At 32.4% G+C, this 12,359-nt stretch overlaps 1 protein-coding gene across 3 annotated transcripts; it reads right to left on the reverse strand.

Moving 5' to 3' along the window:
- Positions 1-3,103: 3,103 nt before the first annotated feature.
- On the reverse strand, positions 3,104-6,893 carry LOC111403654 (protein FAR1-RELATED SEQUENCE 3-like). Of its 3 annotated transcripts, XM_023032239.1 has the most exons (7): positions 6,548-6,893; positions 5,678-5,848; positions 5,067-5,282; positions 4,797-4,886; positions 4,252-4,371; positions 3,590-3,670; positions 3,127-3,477 (listed from the first exon to the last, which is right to left on the reverse strand). In XM_023032239.1, exons 1-6 carry the CDS (start codon positions 6,734-6,736, stop codon positions 3,626-3,628), a joined length of 831 nt encoding a protein of 276 aa, XP_022888007.1. In that variant the 5' UTR covers positions 6,737-6,893; the 3' UTR covers positions 3,127-3,477; positions 3,590-3,625. The 3 variants fall into 3 exon arrangements, with proteins under 3 accessions (XP_022888006.1, XP_022888008.1, XP_022888007.1); XM_023032238.1 differs by having other exon boundaries at positions 3,104-3,670; XM_023032240.1 differs by lacking the exon at positions 5,067-5,282 and having other exon boundaries at positions 3,104-3,670.
- Positions 6,894-12,359: the final 5,466 nt, after the last annotated feature.

Here is a 12,359-nt window from a genome sequence, read left to right on the forward strand (position 1 = left end):
ATCAGTTTAAAATGCTCCAATACTAATCGATGTCATAGGAGGACAATTTAATAGCATTATATTTGATATATCTATGACACACCTAAAGCATGATAATGTTCTATTCTAATACAAAAGGTCTCCAAACGAAAATGGAGCAATTAGCTAAAATGGATTCATCAAAGAAGCATTTACTCTTCATGAGTATTTAAACATAACAAATTATAAAAACTCAGAAGAGGTTCGGGTCTGTGAAATAATTAAATTTAAAATATCTTAATAAGTTATGTCATTATGAAAAAAAAAGAATCGAAAAGAAAAAATTTGTCAACAATAATTTTGCACATGATGCACTACATCATATAATGAGGAATCAAAATAACTGCATCGAAATATATCGATCGAAGTAATGATTAACTAATAGAATAGACGTATGTAGTGTAATCGTCTTAGCGAATATATGTTAAAGGAAGACTGTAAAAATAACTATGTCTGCCTATGTGTTTTCATAAAGAAATTAAATAATGAATTTGCAATTGGAACTCTTGAAAAGCTCAACAAAATATACATATTTGGTAGTTTATGTTGTAATTTAAATTTTATTGGAACTATTGAAAAGCTCAACTAAATTACTGATTATTTTAAAAATAAATTTGATATGAAAGATTTGAAAAAAATCAAATTTTGTCATGGATTGCAAATTGAATCCTTTCTAGAAGGACTACATACATGCAAAAAGTTAAAAGTCTTTATATGGATGATACACATCCATTGGCATCATCTATGGTTACTCGATCACTCGAAGTAAAAAATGATCAATTTCGTCCACTTGAAGATGCAGAAAGGATTTTTGGTCTTGAAATACCATATCTTAGTGGCAGCTGGAGCATTAACTTATTTTACATATTGCACTCGACCCAACATATCTTTTTCTGTAAAATTCCTTGCAAGATATATGTTTACACGTGGAGGAACAGTTATATCATGGAAATCTATACAGTAATCTTTGACAACAATATACATAAATTATTCTGAAATTATTGCAATTCTTAAAGCAGACCGAGAATGTGTATGATTGAGAAACATGACCTATCATATCCAAGCAAATGCGGGTTAATTTCAACAAAATATGATTCAACAATTTCGTATGAAGACAATGCAACTTGTATTGTACAACTCAAATGAGGCTATATCAAAAGTGATAGAACGAAGCATATTTCTCTAAAATTCTTTCATACATATGAGTTTCAGAAGAATGACGACATCAATGTTCATCAAATTCGTTCAGCTGACAATGTGGCTGATTTATTAATAAAAGTATTGCGGACATCTACATTCAAGAAATTGGTTCATGAGATTGAAATATGTCGACTCAAAGATTTTTAGCGATCAATATCAGGGAGAGTAACTGTACTCTTTTTCTTCGCTCAGATTTTATCCCACTGGATTTTCCTAACAAGGTTTTAATGAGGCATCACTTATTTTTAATACTTCAAAATAACTGCATTATTTTCCTTTGTTTGATTTTTTTTTTTTTTGGTCCTATTAGAGTTTTATCAAACAAGATTTTAACGAGGCAGATATTTTGTAATGTGTCGTTAAAGGGAAAGTATTGTAAATTGTAAGTTTATTAGTTAATGACAATTGTATCCCTGCAACTCCCAAAATTATTCCCGTTGTATCCTTGATTCTTCCCTATAAATACAGGGTTTTGATTCTTAATAAAATACACACAAGTCTATTGAGTTTTATCCTTTTTTTCTCTTCTCTCTCTTTTCATAACAGTCGTATATTTGTTGTGGTGTATTTATTAAAGAGGCTTCTTAATTGTTGTGTGATTTTAATGTGGTATACTAACTAAATGTTGTGATGGTAATATAATTACTCGTAAAAAATTTCCAAAAATCGCTAGAACATGCAGCCTGCATGAATAAAAAATTATAAATAGAAATATAAAGAAATAAATTTACAAATGATGACAAATTAAGCAAAAGCTTCTCGAATTGTAGATGAAGATATGTATTTATATCTCCAAGAATTAGGTCAAAATTCGTGCCATTTCCTCTGGGGGTAAGAAAATCATGATCGGAATAGCGGACCAAAAGCTATGAAACTTGGGTGTAATTGTTTTTCAAGAGGAGGTTGAATAAAATTAGGAAACAAAAACTTTGCTGGCCGGAAGTACGGCCGGAAGTACTGCACGATCGCACACTACAATTGACTATGATCACGTGGTTATAACCTATTTCACTTATTGAAATTGAAAACCCCGTGAATTTCTTCTTTTGTTTAGCTCGATTTCTTTTTATTTGCAACATAGGTTATTCATCTTTGAATATTTACAATTTAGTCCTTCTCATTCCACAATTATTCATTACCCGATGTAAGTTCTTAAAGCTTGTAATTGAGTTCTCAAACTTTCTAAATATTGAATTTACTCCCAAAACTTGTGAACTTCTTATGATTGTGCTCTTAATTCTTCAAACTGATCACGAGCAACTCGAATAATCTTCAATTGCTCTTAATCAACTCCAATTAAACTCAAAATCTCCTTTCTCAAGCCATATGCATCCAAATTGAATTTTCTCATACAATTAACATATTTACACTAAATTCAATAATGATTCACTCACTCAATCATAATTTGTCAAGTTTAGAAGCCTTAGATAACTCTGTGAAATGCACTTCTTGAATAGCCAAAGCTAATAAAGAATACTAATGATGAAATCCGATTCTCGCAACACTTTTTCTTAATCGATCTCTTTTCATCCAAACTTTCGTGTTTAAAGCTCAAATTGATTAAACTTAGCAAACACAATATCTGCCGGGATGAAAACAAAACACAACACAAATTGCAACATACGAGATTATGTCACACGGTTCAATTTAAGTAGACAAGATCTGCCATCAAATCCACAACATTCCAAGAGTTCCGCCAAGTAGTTCTTCGAATGGGAGACGAAGATCCCTAGCATTTGCAGCGTGAGCTCAAGAGTAGCTAAAGTAGCACAAAATTGCAAAACCAATGAAAATTTCAAGCATTTTCGCATTTTGGGATTTTTGATATAAGGTTTAGTAGTTAAGCAAACCTTGAGCATTAATAAGAGCAAGTAGTTCTGACGAGATTATGCCATGCTGCCCTTGGGATAAAGACTGTCAAATAAGTATAACTTATATTACAAAAAACTGTGTTCGATTTGTCCTAAATAATCTGTATTATACAAAGTATTTGGTTAATGGATACATAGCATTCATACGATGTTAAGAAATATTATATGAGCGTGCAACTACTTGAGTAGAAACAAAGAGCCAATCAAAAATTGAGATTGTCCTCAGGAGACGCCAAGATCGATTAACTTAACTACCTAAGTGAGAGGTCTGAAGAGTAACCCCCGGTGGCTATTCTCAAAAAAACAAAGAGAAATTTGGTGAGCTGCCTTACCTAAGCTAACCACTGGTCTCAAGTTACAAGCATCAGGTATGATTCGGAGAAGCTGGTTGCAAATTTTGAATCATAGTCAGGTGAAGCTGAACTTCCCTTCTGGCCGGCTACTGAATATAATAGCCAAATGTCGACTGATCATTGACATTTTTAGTCACAAACCTTTACCTCTACAGGAATAACAAAAATAAGAAAAATGATCAATTAGTGTCTTTGTCGCTTCTGGGATGGCACCGATGCAGATTCAACCTGAACCAAAATGCAAAATTAACAGAAAATCAGAAAAAAATTACAAGAAAAAAATTGATAATAATGTCAGAAGTGAAAGAAAACAATGTACTTGTTTATTCCAATATTAAACATATATTACAACCTTCACTGTTCCCAGGAATACTGTACCATATAGTTGAGTGCCTGTTTGGTATTGATTTTTCACCCCCAAAAAATTAATTTTTTTACCGTTATTTCACTATTTAGGCCGTCATTTTTTACTTCTTCTCTCATAGATACGACCCACTTCTCTCCAACGATCAAAAATTCAATTCTCAAAATCACTATCGAACAAGCCCTAATATTGCTTTTGTTTCAGTCAGAAAGTACAACAAACCATTGATTTGCCAAGTGAAACAAAATCGATACTAAAACTTAGACACACATAACACAGTAAGTGTATGTTTGATGTGCAGTAGGACAAAGTCCTAGTATCTAGCAATCAATTCAAGAGAAACAGAATCATCCTGTACAGATCATTAGGCTTCTCTACTTAACATCAACTCGCGTCAACCTGATGCAATGTCAAATATGAAAATGACTTAAGTAGAGAATATTACAGAGCTCGACAGTTTTTCACTGATGTAGGTCATTGATCTCAACATTGCATCCAGAGTGTCTCTGCTAAGCTGAAACTTCACCTCTATTTCTGTTGGAGGAGACTTCGAGAAATCTTGCAGCTGTTAAGCGGAATTGACATTGTAAAGAGAGGCAATGAGAAAGAATAACCGTTCACCCAAAAATTATGATTCTTTAAAATAAGATGTCACAAAAGGAAGTGCATTGGAGACCTTTTCTGCAAAACATGTTAAAGTAATGCATCCACACCCTATCAGTGCCACATGGGAATATCAAAATTTACTGTAGCAATTTCAATAAGATATAAGGTAATGTAGCTGATGTCAAAAACCTTTATTCACTACAAATTATCTTGTGCGTTTTGAGTTTTGTTTCTAACAAATTTGGATACAGGCGATTTACTATAATCTAATAATAGTATCATTTTCTGCTAAGATTGAAACCTATTTGTAATTTTCACAGCTGCTTGTTTGGTTGGACATAACCCATTTTAGTTCATGCATTTAAGCTTGGATAATTAGCATACCTTAAGAGTTATAATAGCCACTCGATTAGCTGGCATCTTGTTTTTATTGTCCACAGTCCAAGCCATAGACTTCAGTTGTGGAAGAATTCCCTACATCGAGATAATATACACATAAATACTAGTTGGCATAAAAAAATTTATTCCCAAGTGGATAAAGGGTGGAATGGAAGGAAAATGTATCCCTATCTGCTAAATTAGCATAGAGACACCAAACATTGAAGTGCAGAAGGCAATCAAAAATTAAACTACTTATTTATTGCATAACAATACGTCTGCAGGGTTGACATCATTTTGAAGTGGCACTAGTGAAGAGTGTGAGACATTGATTGACATAGGACCTCCAACATGCTGACCATCAGATTGAGGGACTGGATTAACTTGCCGAGACCATGATGATCCACAACCTTCTGAAGAAACAAAAGATGATAAAGGTGGTGGCAAGTCGGTATTAACTCGATGCAAACATCCAGAACTTCCTAACAGATGCTGCCAAATTCACAGAAAAATATTTCAGAAATATTGAAACAACTCAGACCAAAGCAGCAATAATATTTTCTATGTGACCCTAGTATCAGCGTTGGATGCCTGGGGAAACCCAGGGGCAAGGTCCCATATGCATTTGCAAATTCACAGTATCGCCTATGAATTTCAAGCAATTTTCATACACCTCATTTAAAATCTTGAGAATTGGTCCCCCTGCTCATTAAATTTCCATTTGTAGGATATTGAAAGTCAATTAAGCTACTTCTCTATGAATAAAAAGGTAAGGAGTTTTTCATATTGTGATCATGCTTCATGTGTATAAACACAAAATTAAAATTATTTGCACAAGAATGCAATAAATAGCATCTAATTTTTATGACATCCTGGAAAAATCACACCTGCTCCTCTGACAGCTCCTGCTTCCACTGGCTCTGATATTTTTGCAATGACATTAGAAGCATGCGTTGAAGTTCGAGAGGAAGATTATGTGGAAGCAGCTTCAAAATACCATCACCTTCTAAGTTCTCATGTACACATTTTCTGATAAGTGATCGAACACATGCCAAAACCTAAAGCCAGAAACTTATTATAGGTCATATTGTCACCACCACAAAAACACAATTTCTATATTCTAAAACCTAAGCAATAAGTTCAGATTTTCAACTGAAAGTGGAGATTTGGGAGTTGTTAGGGATGAATAGCTCTAGCTAGATCCAAGCAATCGAGCAGTACATGTAACCACGCTTATTCTGAGAACGTAGCCCCTACGTGACCAAGTGCCACCAAATCTTATCCAAATCTGAATGCTTAAGTGTAGCTAGAACCAAATCGAAGAAATACTGACTGGACTTGAGGGAAGTAGATAGGTAATTGAAAACTATCAAAAAGAAAATCACAAGAAATCAGCCACCATAGTACTGTTCGTTTGACTGCATCTTATCTCTAAATATTAAAAATTAAACCACGAGTAAAAGATAGATGATCACAGAAGATATATAATTCACATATCCTTCANGCTTCAATAATATCAAAGCACCCACCTTCGTACAAATCCAGCAATTTCCGATTGCCACTATGCACAACTATCAATTAAACATGAAAATTATACTTTTAATCTAACGACACCATAAAATACCTAGGTTCTTTTTAGGTGAGCACGAGAAACCGTTAATTATATTCAAATATTACTGAATTGATTTTTCATGAACCAAGTATAATTAAGTGGTAAGGGCACAACAATGGTAGAACAGGGTTCAACAATTACATACCAGGTCGAGGTCGCCGAGAGATGGGACTTTAAGAAGGGACAAGTGGACTGAGGATTTGTCGGAAGCAGAGAGACCAGTCTTGCGAGTTTTCCAAAGGAGATTGAGAAAATTTTCCAGTTCTTGTTCGGATTGTAATGCTGTTAGCTTGTGCAATTGTTTGTACAGCGTCGTCTTGTCTTCGGATACCATTTTCTTTTGGCTCTTCGTCTCTCTCAACTCAAATTCCTTTTTCTTTTTTTTCTTTTCTTCTGAACGGATTCAGATGGTGCAGTGCACCAACGGCACAGGATAATTTGATTGGAAAAGGACGGGGGGAAATGAGTTGGGAAGGCCTTTCCTAATGCACATTTTGTTCAATCGGCTTTGATCAAAGTTATAAATTTAAAAAGTGCTTTAATTATTAAAAAGTGTCAAAGACTTCTTTACCCTTAACTTGTAAAACAAAAATGAAGTGATTGAAGTTTTTTTCTAAATTTGCTGTGATTTGAACCTTTGATGTCAATAAAATATTTTAACATCACAACTATTACGGCAAGTTATGGTCCCCTATTTTTTGTGAGCAAAATATATATATAACATTTCAAAAAATTGTTTCATTTTCACTTCAAAAATAAATTTTAATTAAAATTACAATTTAACAATAACCCACTAGTTGAATCATTTACCCAGTGTTTTTTTTCAAGTCAAGCATTGGGTTGGCTCTGATAACTATGCATTCATGTTCTAACACATAGCATTCTCTTCCTTTAAATTCAAAAAATATTCCCCTTCAAAATCTTCTCGTTTAGAAATCGAACTTTTTTTTTTAAGTTTAAGGCCATCTCTTCTTCATAATTGATCTTCGGTACATCCAAAGTTTTAACATTGTCCACAACTTAGCAACTAGTCAAAAATAATTACTGAGTCATTTATTTATTAGACACCTATTATAACACATGAAATTTTTTAAAATAAATTTTATCATTATATTTTTAAAAAAATGGACAAAAAAATATTTTTTAAATTTCTATCTTATTTAGAGCCCAATAATTAGATTTTAATAAAAAGCGATGTAGTATATCGATATTGGACTCATTTTAAAGTTTGTAATAAGAATTATTCGAATCGAGAAAAAATTGATTCAGGTAAACCGGCACCAAGATATTGCAATTTGAAGAAATCGTAAAATATAACTTATCAACTTAATAAAAATGTGGAATGGAAATAAGCTGCTGACATTGTTTCACTGATTTGCATAACAACGTTGAAATCGTTCTTGAAATATAAAACGACTTCGATGTCGTTTTAGTATCGAATACACTCTACTTGACTGATTTGTATAACGACATTTAACTCGATCCTGAAATGCAAAAAATGATGTATATGTTGTTTCGATATCAAACACACATTGTTTCACTGTTTAACAGGTTTAGGCGCAGGCTATGGAATAAGTAAACAACGTTTATGTCGTTTCAATTCAATTTTTGAAGACAATGATATCATTCCTATTAAATCGTAACTATAATATCATACATATCGTTTTGGGAGTGGTTACACTAGAACATTATAACTATGATATTAAATGTAATTGAAATTTACATATTTTCTTGACTTTTTATAATTTTCAAGTTTACGAATTATACATGATCAGAATGTGAACATTGTGCATATTCATGTAACAATATATTCTTCGTTACGGTGACACATAAAGCAGTTGATGTCGTTGTAGTATAAAATGCTCTTATTCTAATAATGACTTCGAAATTTTCCTTTAGGTACAAAATAATAACTAGAACGACATATGCATCGTTTCTTTTCAAATTTAACAAGTTTGAAATCATTACAGTTTAAATAATAATTAGAACGACATATGATGACCGAAAGAAGGCATCAAGTGAATTGGTAGCACTCGAATAGCTCAGAAAGAGCGAATGGAGATATTATCTTTCTTTTTGTTGAATGAGATTGAACTCATTTAGTGACTTATTTTATCATCTTACGTATAACAAATATACGTCAGGTGACTGTGGACGATCGAATCGTCGTTTTTATAATTATCGTTTTAGTTAGGATTTAAACCAAAACGATATCAACGTTTTCAAATTTGAACTGAAACGATAATAGTATCGTCATGTATCAAACCCACAAAATAAGACAACGACATCCAAATCGTTATAGCACAAATTTAATAAGTTTGAAATCATTCTAATTCAAATCACAATGATAACAACATAGATATCGTTTATTTTCATATAAAACGATATTTATATCGTTCTAACTAAATATAAAGATTCGATCGTTCACAACCGCCTGTTATGCTTTCAGCATACGCAGAACGATTGAAAAATGTCGTTAAGTGGATTTATACCACTCGAATGACTTAAAAAGATCGCACGAAAATACTTTCCGCCGAAATAGCACGAAGGTGGTATACAATCATGAGAACAAAAATGTTCTCATAATTTCTTTTGAAGGAAATCGAACCCACTTGATTATCTATTTTGATTATCCTACATATGTCAGATGCATGTCTGGTGGTCGTGGACGATCGAATCGTTATTTTTAGCACAAACGATATAATTGTCATTTTTAGTTTAACTGAAACAATATGTTTGTAGTTTTAGTTATAATTTAAGCTAAAACGATATCAATGTCGTCAAACTTGTATTAAAACGATAATGATATCGTTATATATAAAAATCACAAATAAAGTAACAACATTCATATCGTTTTAGTACAAATTTGACGAGTTTGAAATTGTTTCAATTCAAATCACAAGTATAACGACATAGATATCGTTTCTTTTCATATAAAACGATAATTATATTGTTCTAGCTAAAAATAACGACTCGACCGTCCACAATCACCCATCATGCCTTCAGCGTACGTAGGATGATCGAAAGAGGTCATCAAGTGAGTTGACACCAATTGAATGACTTAAAAAGAGTGAACGAAAATACTTTCTATCGAAATATTACGAAGGTGATATACAATCTTGAGAACAAAAAAGTTCTCATAGTTTCTTTTGAAGGAGATCGAACCCACTTGAATATCTATTTTGATCATCCTACATATGTCAGATGCATGTCTGGTGGTTGTGGACGGTCGAATCGTTATTTTTAGTACAAACAATATTATTGTCATTTTATTTTAACTGAAACGATATGTATGTAGTTTTAGTTATGATTTGAGCTAAAACGATATCAATGTCGTCAAATTTGTATTGAAACGATAATGATATCGTTATATATCAAAATCATAAATAAAATAATGACATTCATATCGTTTTAGTACAAATTTAACGTGTTTGAAATCGTTCCAATTCAAATCACAAGTATAACTACATAGATATCGTTTCTTTTTATATAAAAAGATAATTATATCATTCTAACTAAAAATAACGATTCGTCCGTCCACAACCACCCGTCATGCCTTCAGCATACGTAAGACGATCGAAAGAGGTCATCAAGTGAGTTGACACCAATCAGACTTAAAGAGCGAACGAAAATACTTTTTGTCAAAATAGTACGAAGGTAGTACACAATCATGAGAACAAAAAAGTTCTCATAGTTTCTTTTGGCGAAGATCGAACCCACCTGAATATCTGTTTTGATCATCCTACATATGTTAGATGCATGTCTGGTGGTCGTGGACGGTCGAATCGTTATTTTTAGCACAAACGATATAATTATCGTTTTATTTTAACAGAAACAATATGTATGTAATTTTAGTTATGATTTAAGCTAAAACGATATCAATATCGTCAAATTTGTATTGAAACAATAATGATATCGTTATACATCAAAATCACAAATAAAATAACTACATTCATATCGCTTTAGTACAAATTTAACGAGTTTGAAATCGTTCCAATTCAAATCACAAGTATAACGACATAGATATCGTTTTTTTCATATAAAACGATAATTATATCGTTCTAACTAAAAATAACGATTCAACCGTCCACAACCACCCGTCATGCTTTCAGCATACATAGGACGATCAAAAGAGGTCATCAAGTGAGTTGATACCAATCGAACGACTTAAAAAGTGCGAACGAAAATACTTTTTGTAGAAATAGTACAAAGGTGGTATACAATCATGAGAACAAAAATGTTCTCATAGCTTCTTTTGAGGGAGATCGAACCCACTTGATTATCTATATTGATCATCCTACATATGTAAGATGCATGTTTGGTGGTCGTGGACGGTCAAACTTGTGTTGAAATGATAATGATATCGTTATATATCAAAATCACAAATAAAGTAACGATATTCATATCGTTTTAATACAAATTTGATGAGTTTGAAATCGTTCCAATTCAAATCACAAGTATAACGACATAGATAACGTTTCTTTTCATATAAAACGATAATTATATCGTTCTAGCTAAAAATAACGATTCGACAGCCCACAACCACTCGTCATGCCTTCAGCATACGTAGGACGATCGAAAGAGGCCATCAAGTTAGTTGATACCAATCGAATGACTTAAAAAGAGCGGACGAAAATACTTTCTATCAAAATAGTACGAAGATGGTATACAATCATGAGAACAAAAATATTCTCATAATTTCTTTTGAGGGAAATCGAACCCACTTGATTATCTATTTTTATCATTCTGCATATGCCGGATGCATGTTTGGTGGTCGTGGACGGTCGAATCATTATTTTTAGCATAAACGATATAATTGTCGTTTTATTTTAACTAAAACAATATGTATGTAATTTTAGTTATGATTTAAGCTAAAACGATAACAATGTCGTCAAACTTGTATTGAAACGATAATAATGTCGTTACGTATCAAAATCACAAATAAAATAATGACATTCATCTCCTTTTAGCACAAAATTGACGGGTTTGAAATCGTTCCAATTCAAATCACAAGTATAACAATGTAGATATCGTTTCTTTTTATATAAAACGATAATTATATCGTTCTAGCTAAAAATAACGATTCAACCGCCCACAATCACCCATCATGCCTTCAGCATACGTATGGCGATCGAAAGAGGTCATCAAGTGGGTTGATACCAATCGAATGACTTGAAAAGAGCGAACGAAAATACTTTCTGTCGGAATAGTTCGAAGATGTTCTCATAGTTTTTTTGAGGAAGATCAAACTCACTTGATTACCTATTTTGATCATCCTACATATGTCAGATGCATGTCTGGTGGTCATGGATGATTGAATCATTATTTTTAGCAGAAATTATATAAGTATCTTTTTATTTTAACTAAAACGATATGCATTTGGTTTTTGTTATGATTTAAGCTAAAACGATATCAACGTCGTCAAACTTGTATTGAAACGATATTGATATCGTTATGTATCAAAATCACAAATAAAGTAATGACATTTATATCCTTTTAGCACAAATTTGACGGGTTTGAAATCGTTCCAATTCAAATCACAAGTATAACGATGTAGATATCGTTTTTTTCCCATATAAAATGATAATTATATCATTCTAGCTAAAAATAACGATTCCATCGCTTACAATCACCCATCATGCCTTCAGCATACGTAGGACGATCGAAAGAGATCATCAAGTGGGTTGATACCAATCAAATGACTTGAAAAGAGCGAACGAAAATACTTTCTGTCAGAATAGTTAAGGTGGTATACAATCATGATAACAAAAATATTTTCATAGTTTCTTTTGAGTGAGATTGAACCTACTTAATTACCTATTTTGATCATCTTGCATATGTTAGATGCATAACTGATAGTCGGGGACGGTTGAATCATTGTTTTTAGCAGAAACGATATAATTTTCGTTTTATTCTAATTGAAATGATATGTGTGTAGTTTTAGTTATGATTTAAAT

The sequence above is a fragment of the Olea europaea genome, chromosome 11 (genome assembly GCF_002742605.1).
Source record: "Olea europaea var. sylvestris chromosome 11, O_europaea_v1, whole genome shotgun sequence".
Lineage (NCBI taxonomy): Eukaryota > Viridiplantae > Streptophyta > Magnoliopsida > Lamiales > Oleaceae > Olea > Olea europaea.

Excerpts from the sequence above, each read along its gene's own strand:
- LOC111403654 (XM_023032238.1), bottom strand. The coding sequence starts at position 6,736 with ATGGTATCCGAAGACAAGACGACGCTGTACAAACAATTGCACAAGCTA. Across the intron at positions 4,887-5,066 it reads ATGATGTCAACCCTGCAGAC|GGAATTCTTCCACAACTGAA; the intron begins GTATTGTTATGC and ends ATCTCGATGTAG. Across the intron at positions 4,372-4,796 it reads TGGCTATTATAACTCTTAAG|CTGCAAGATTTCTCGAAGTC; the intron begins GTATGCTAATTA and ends TCCGCTTAACAG.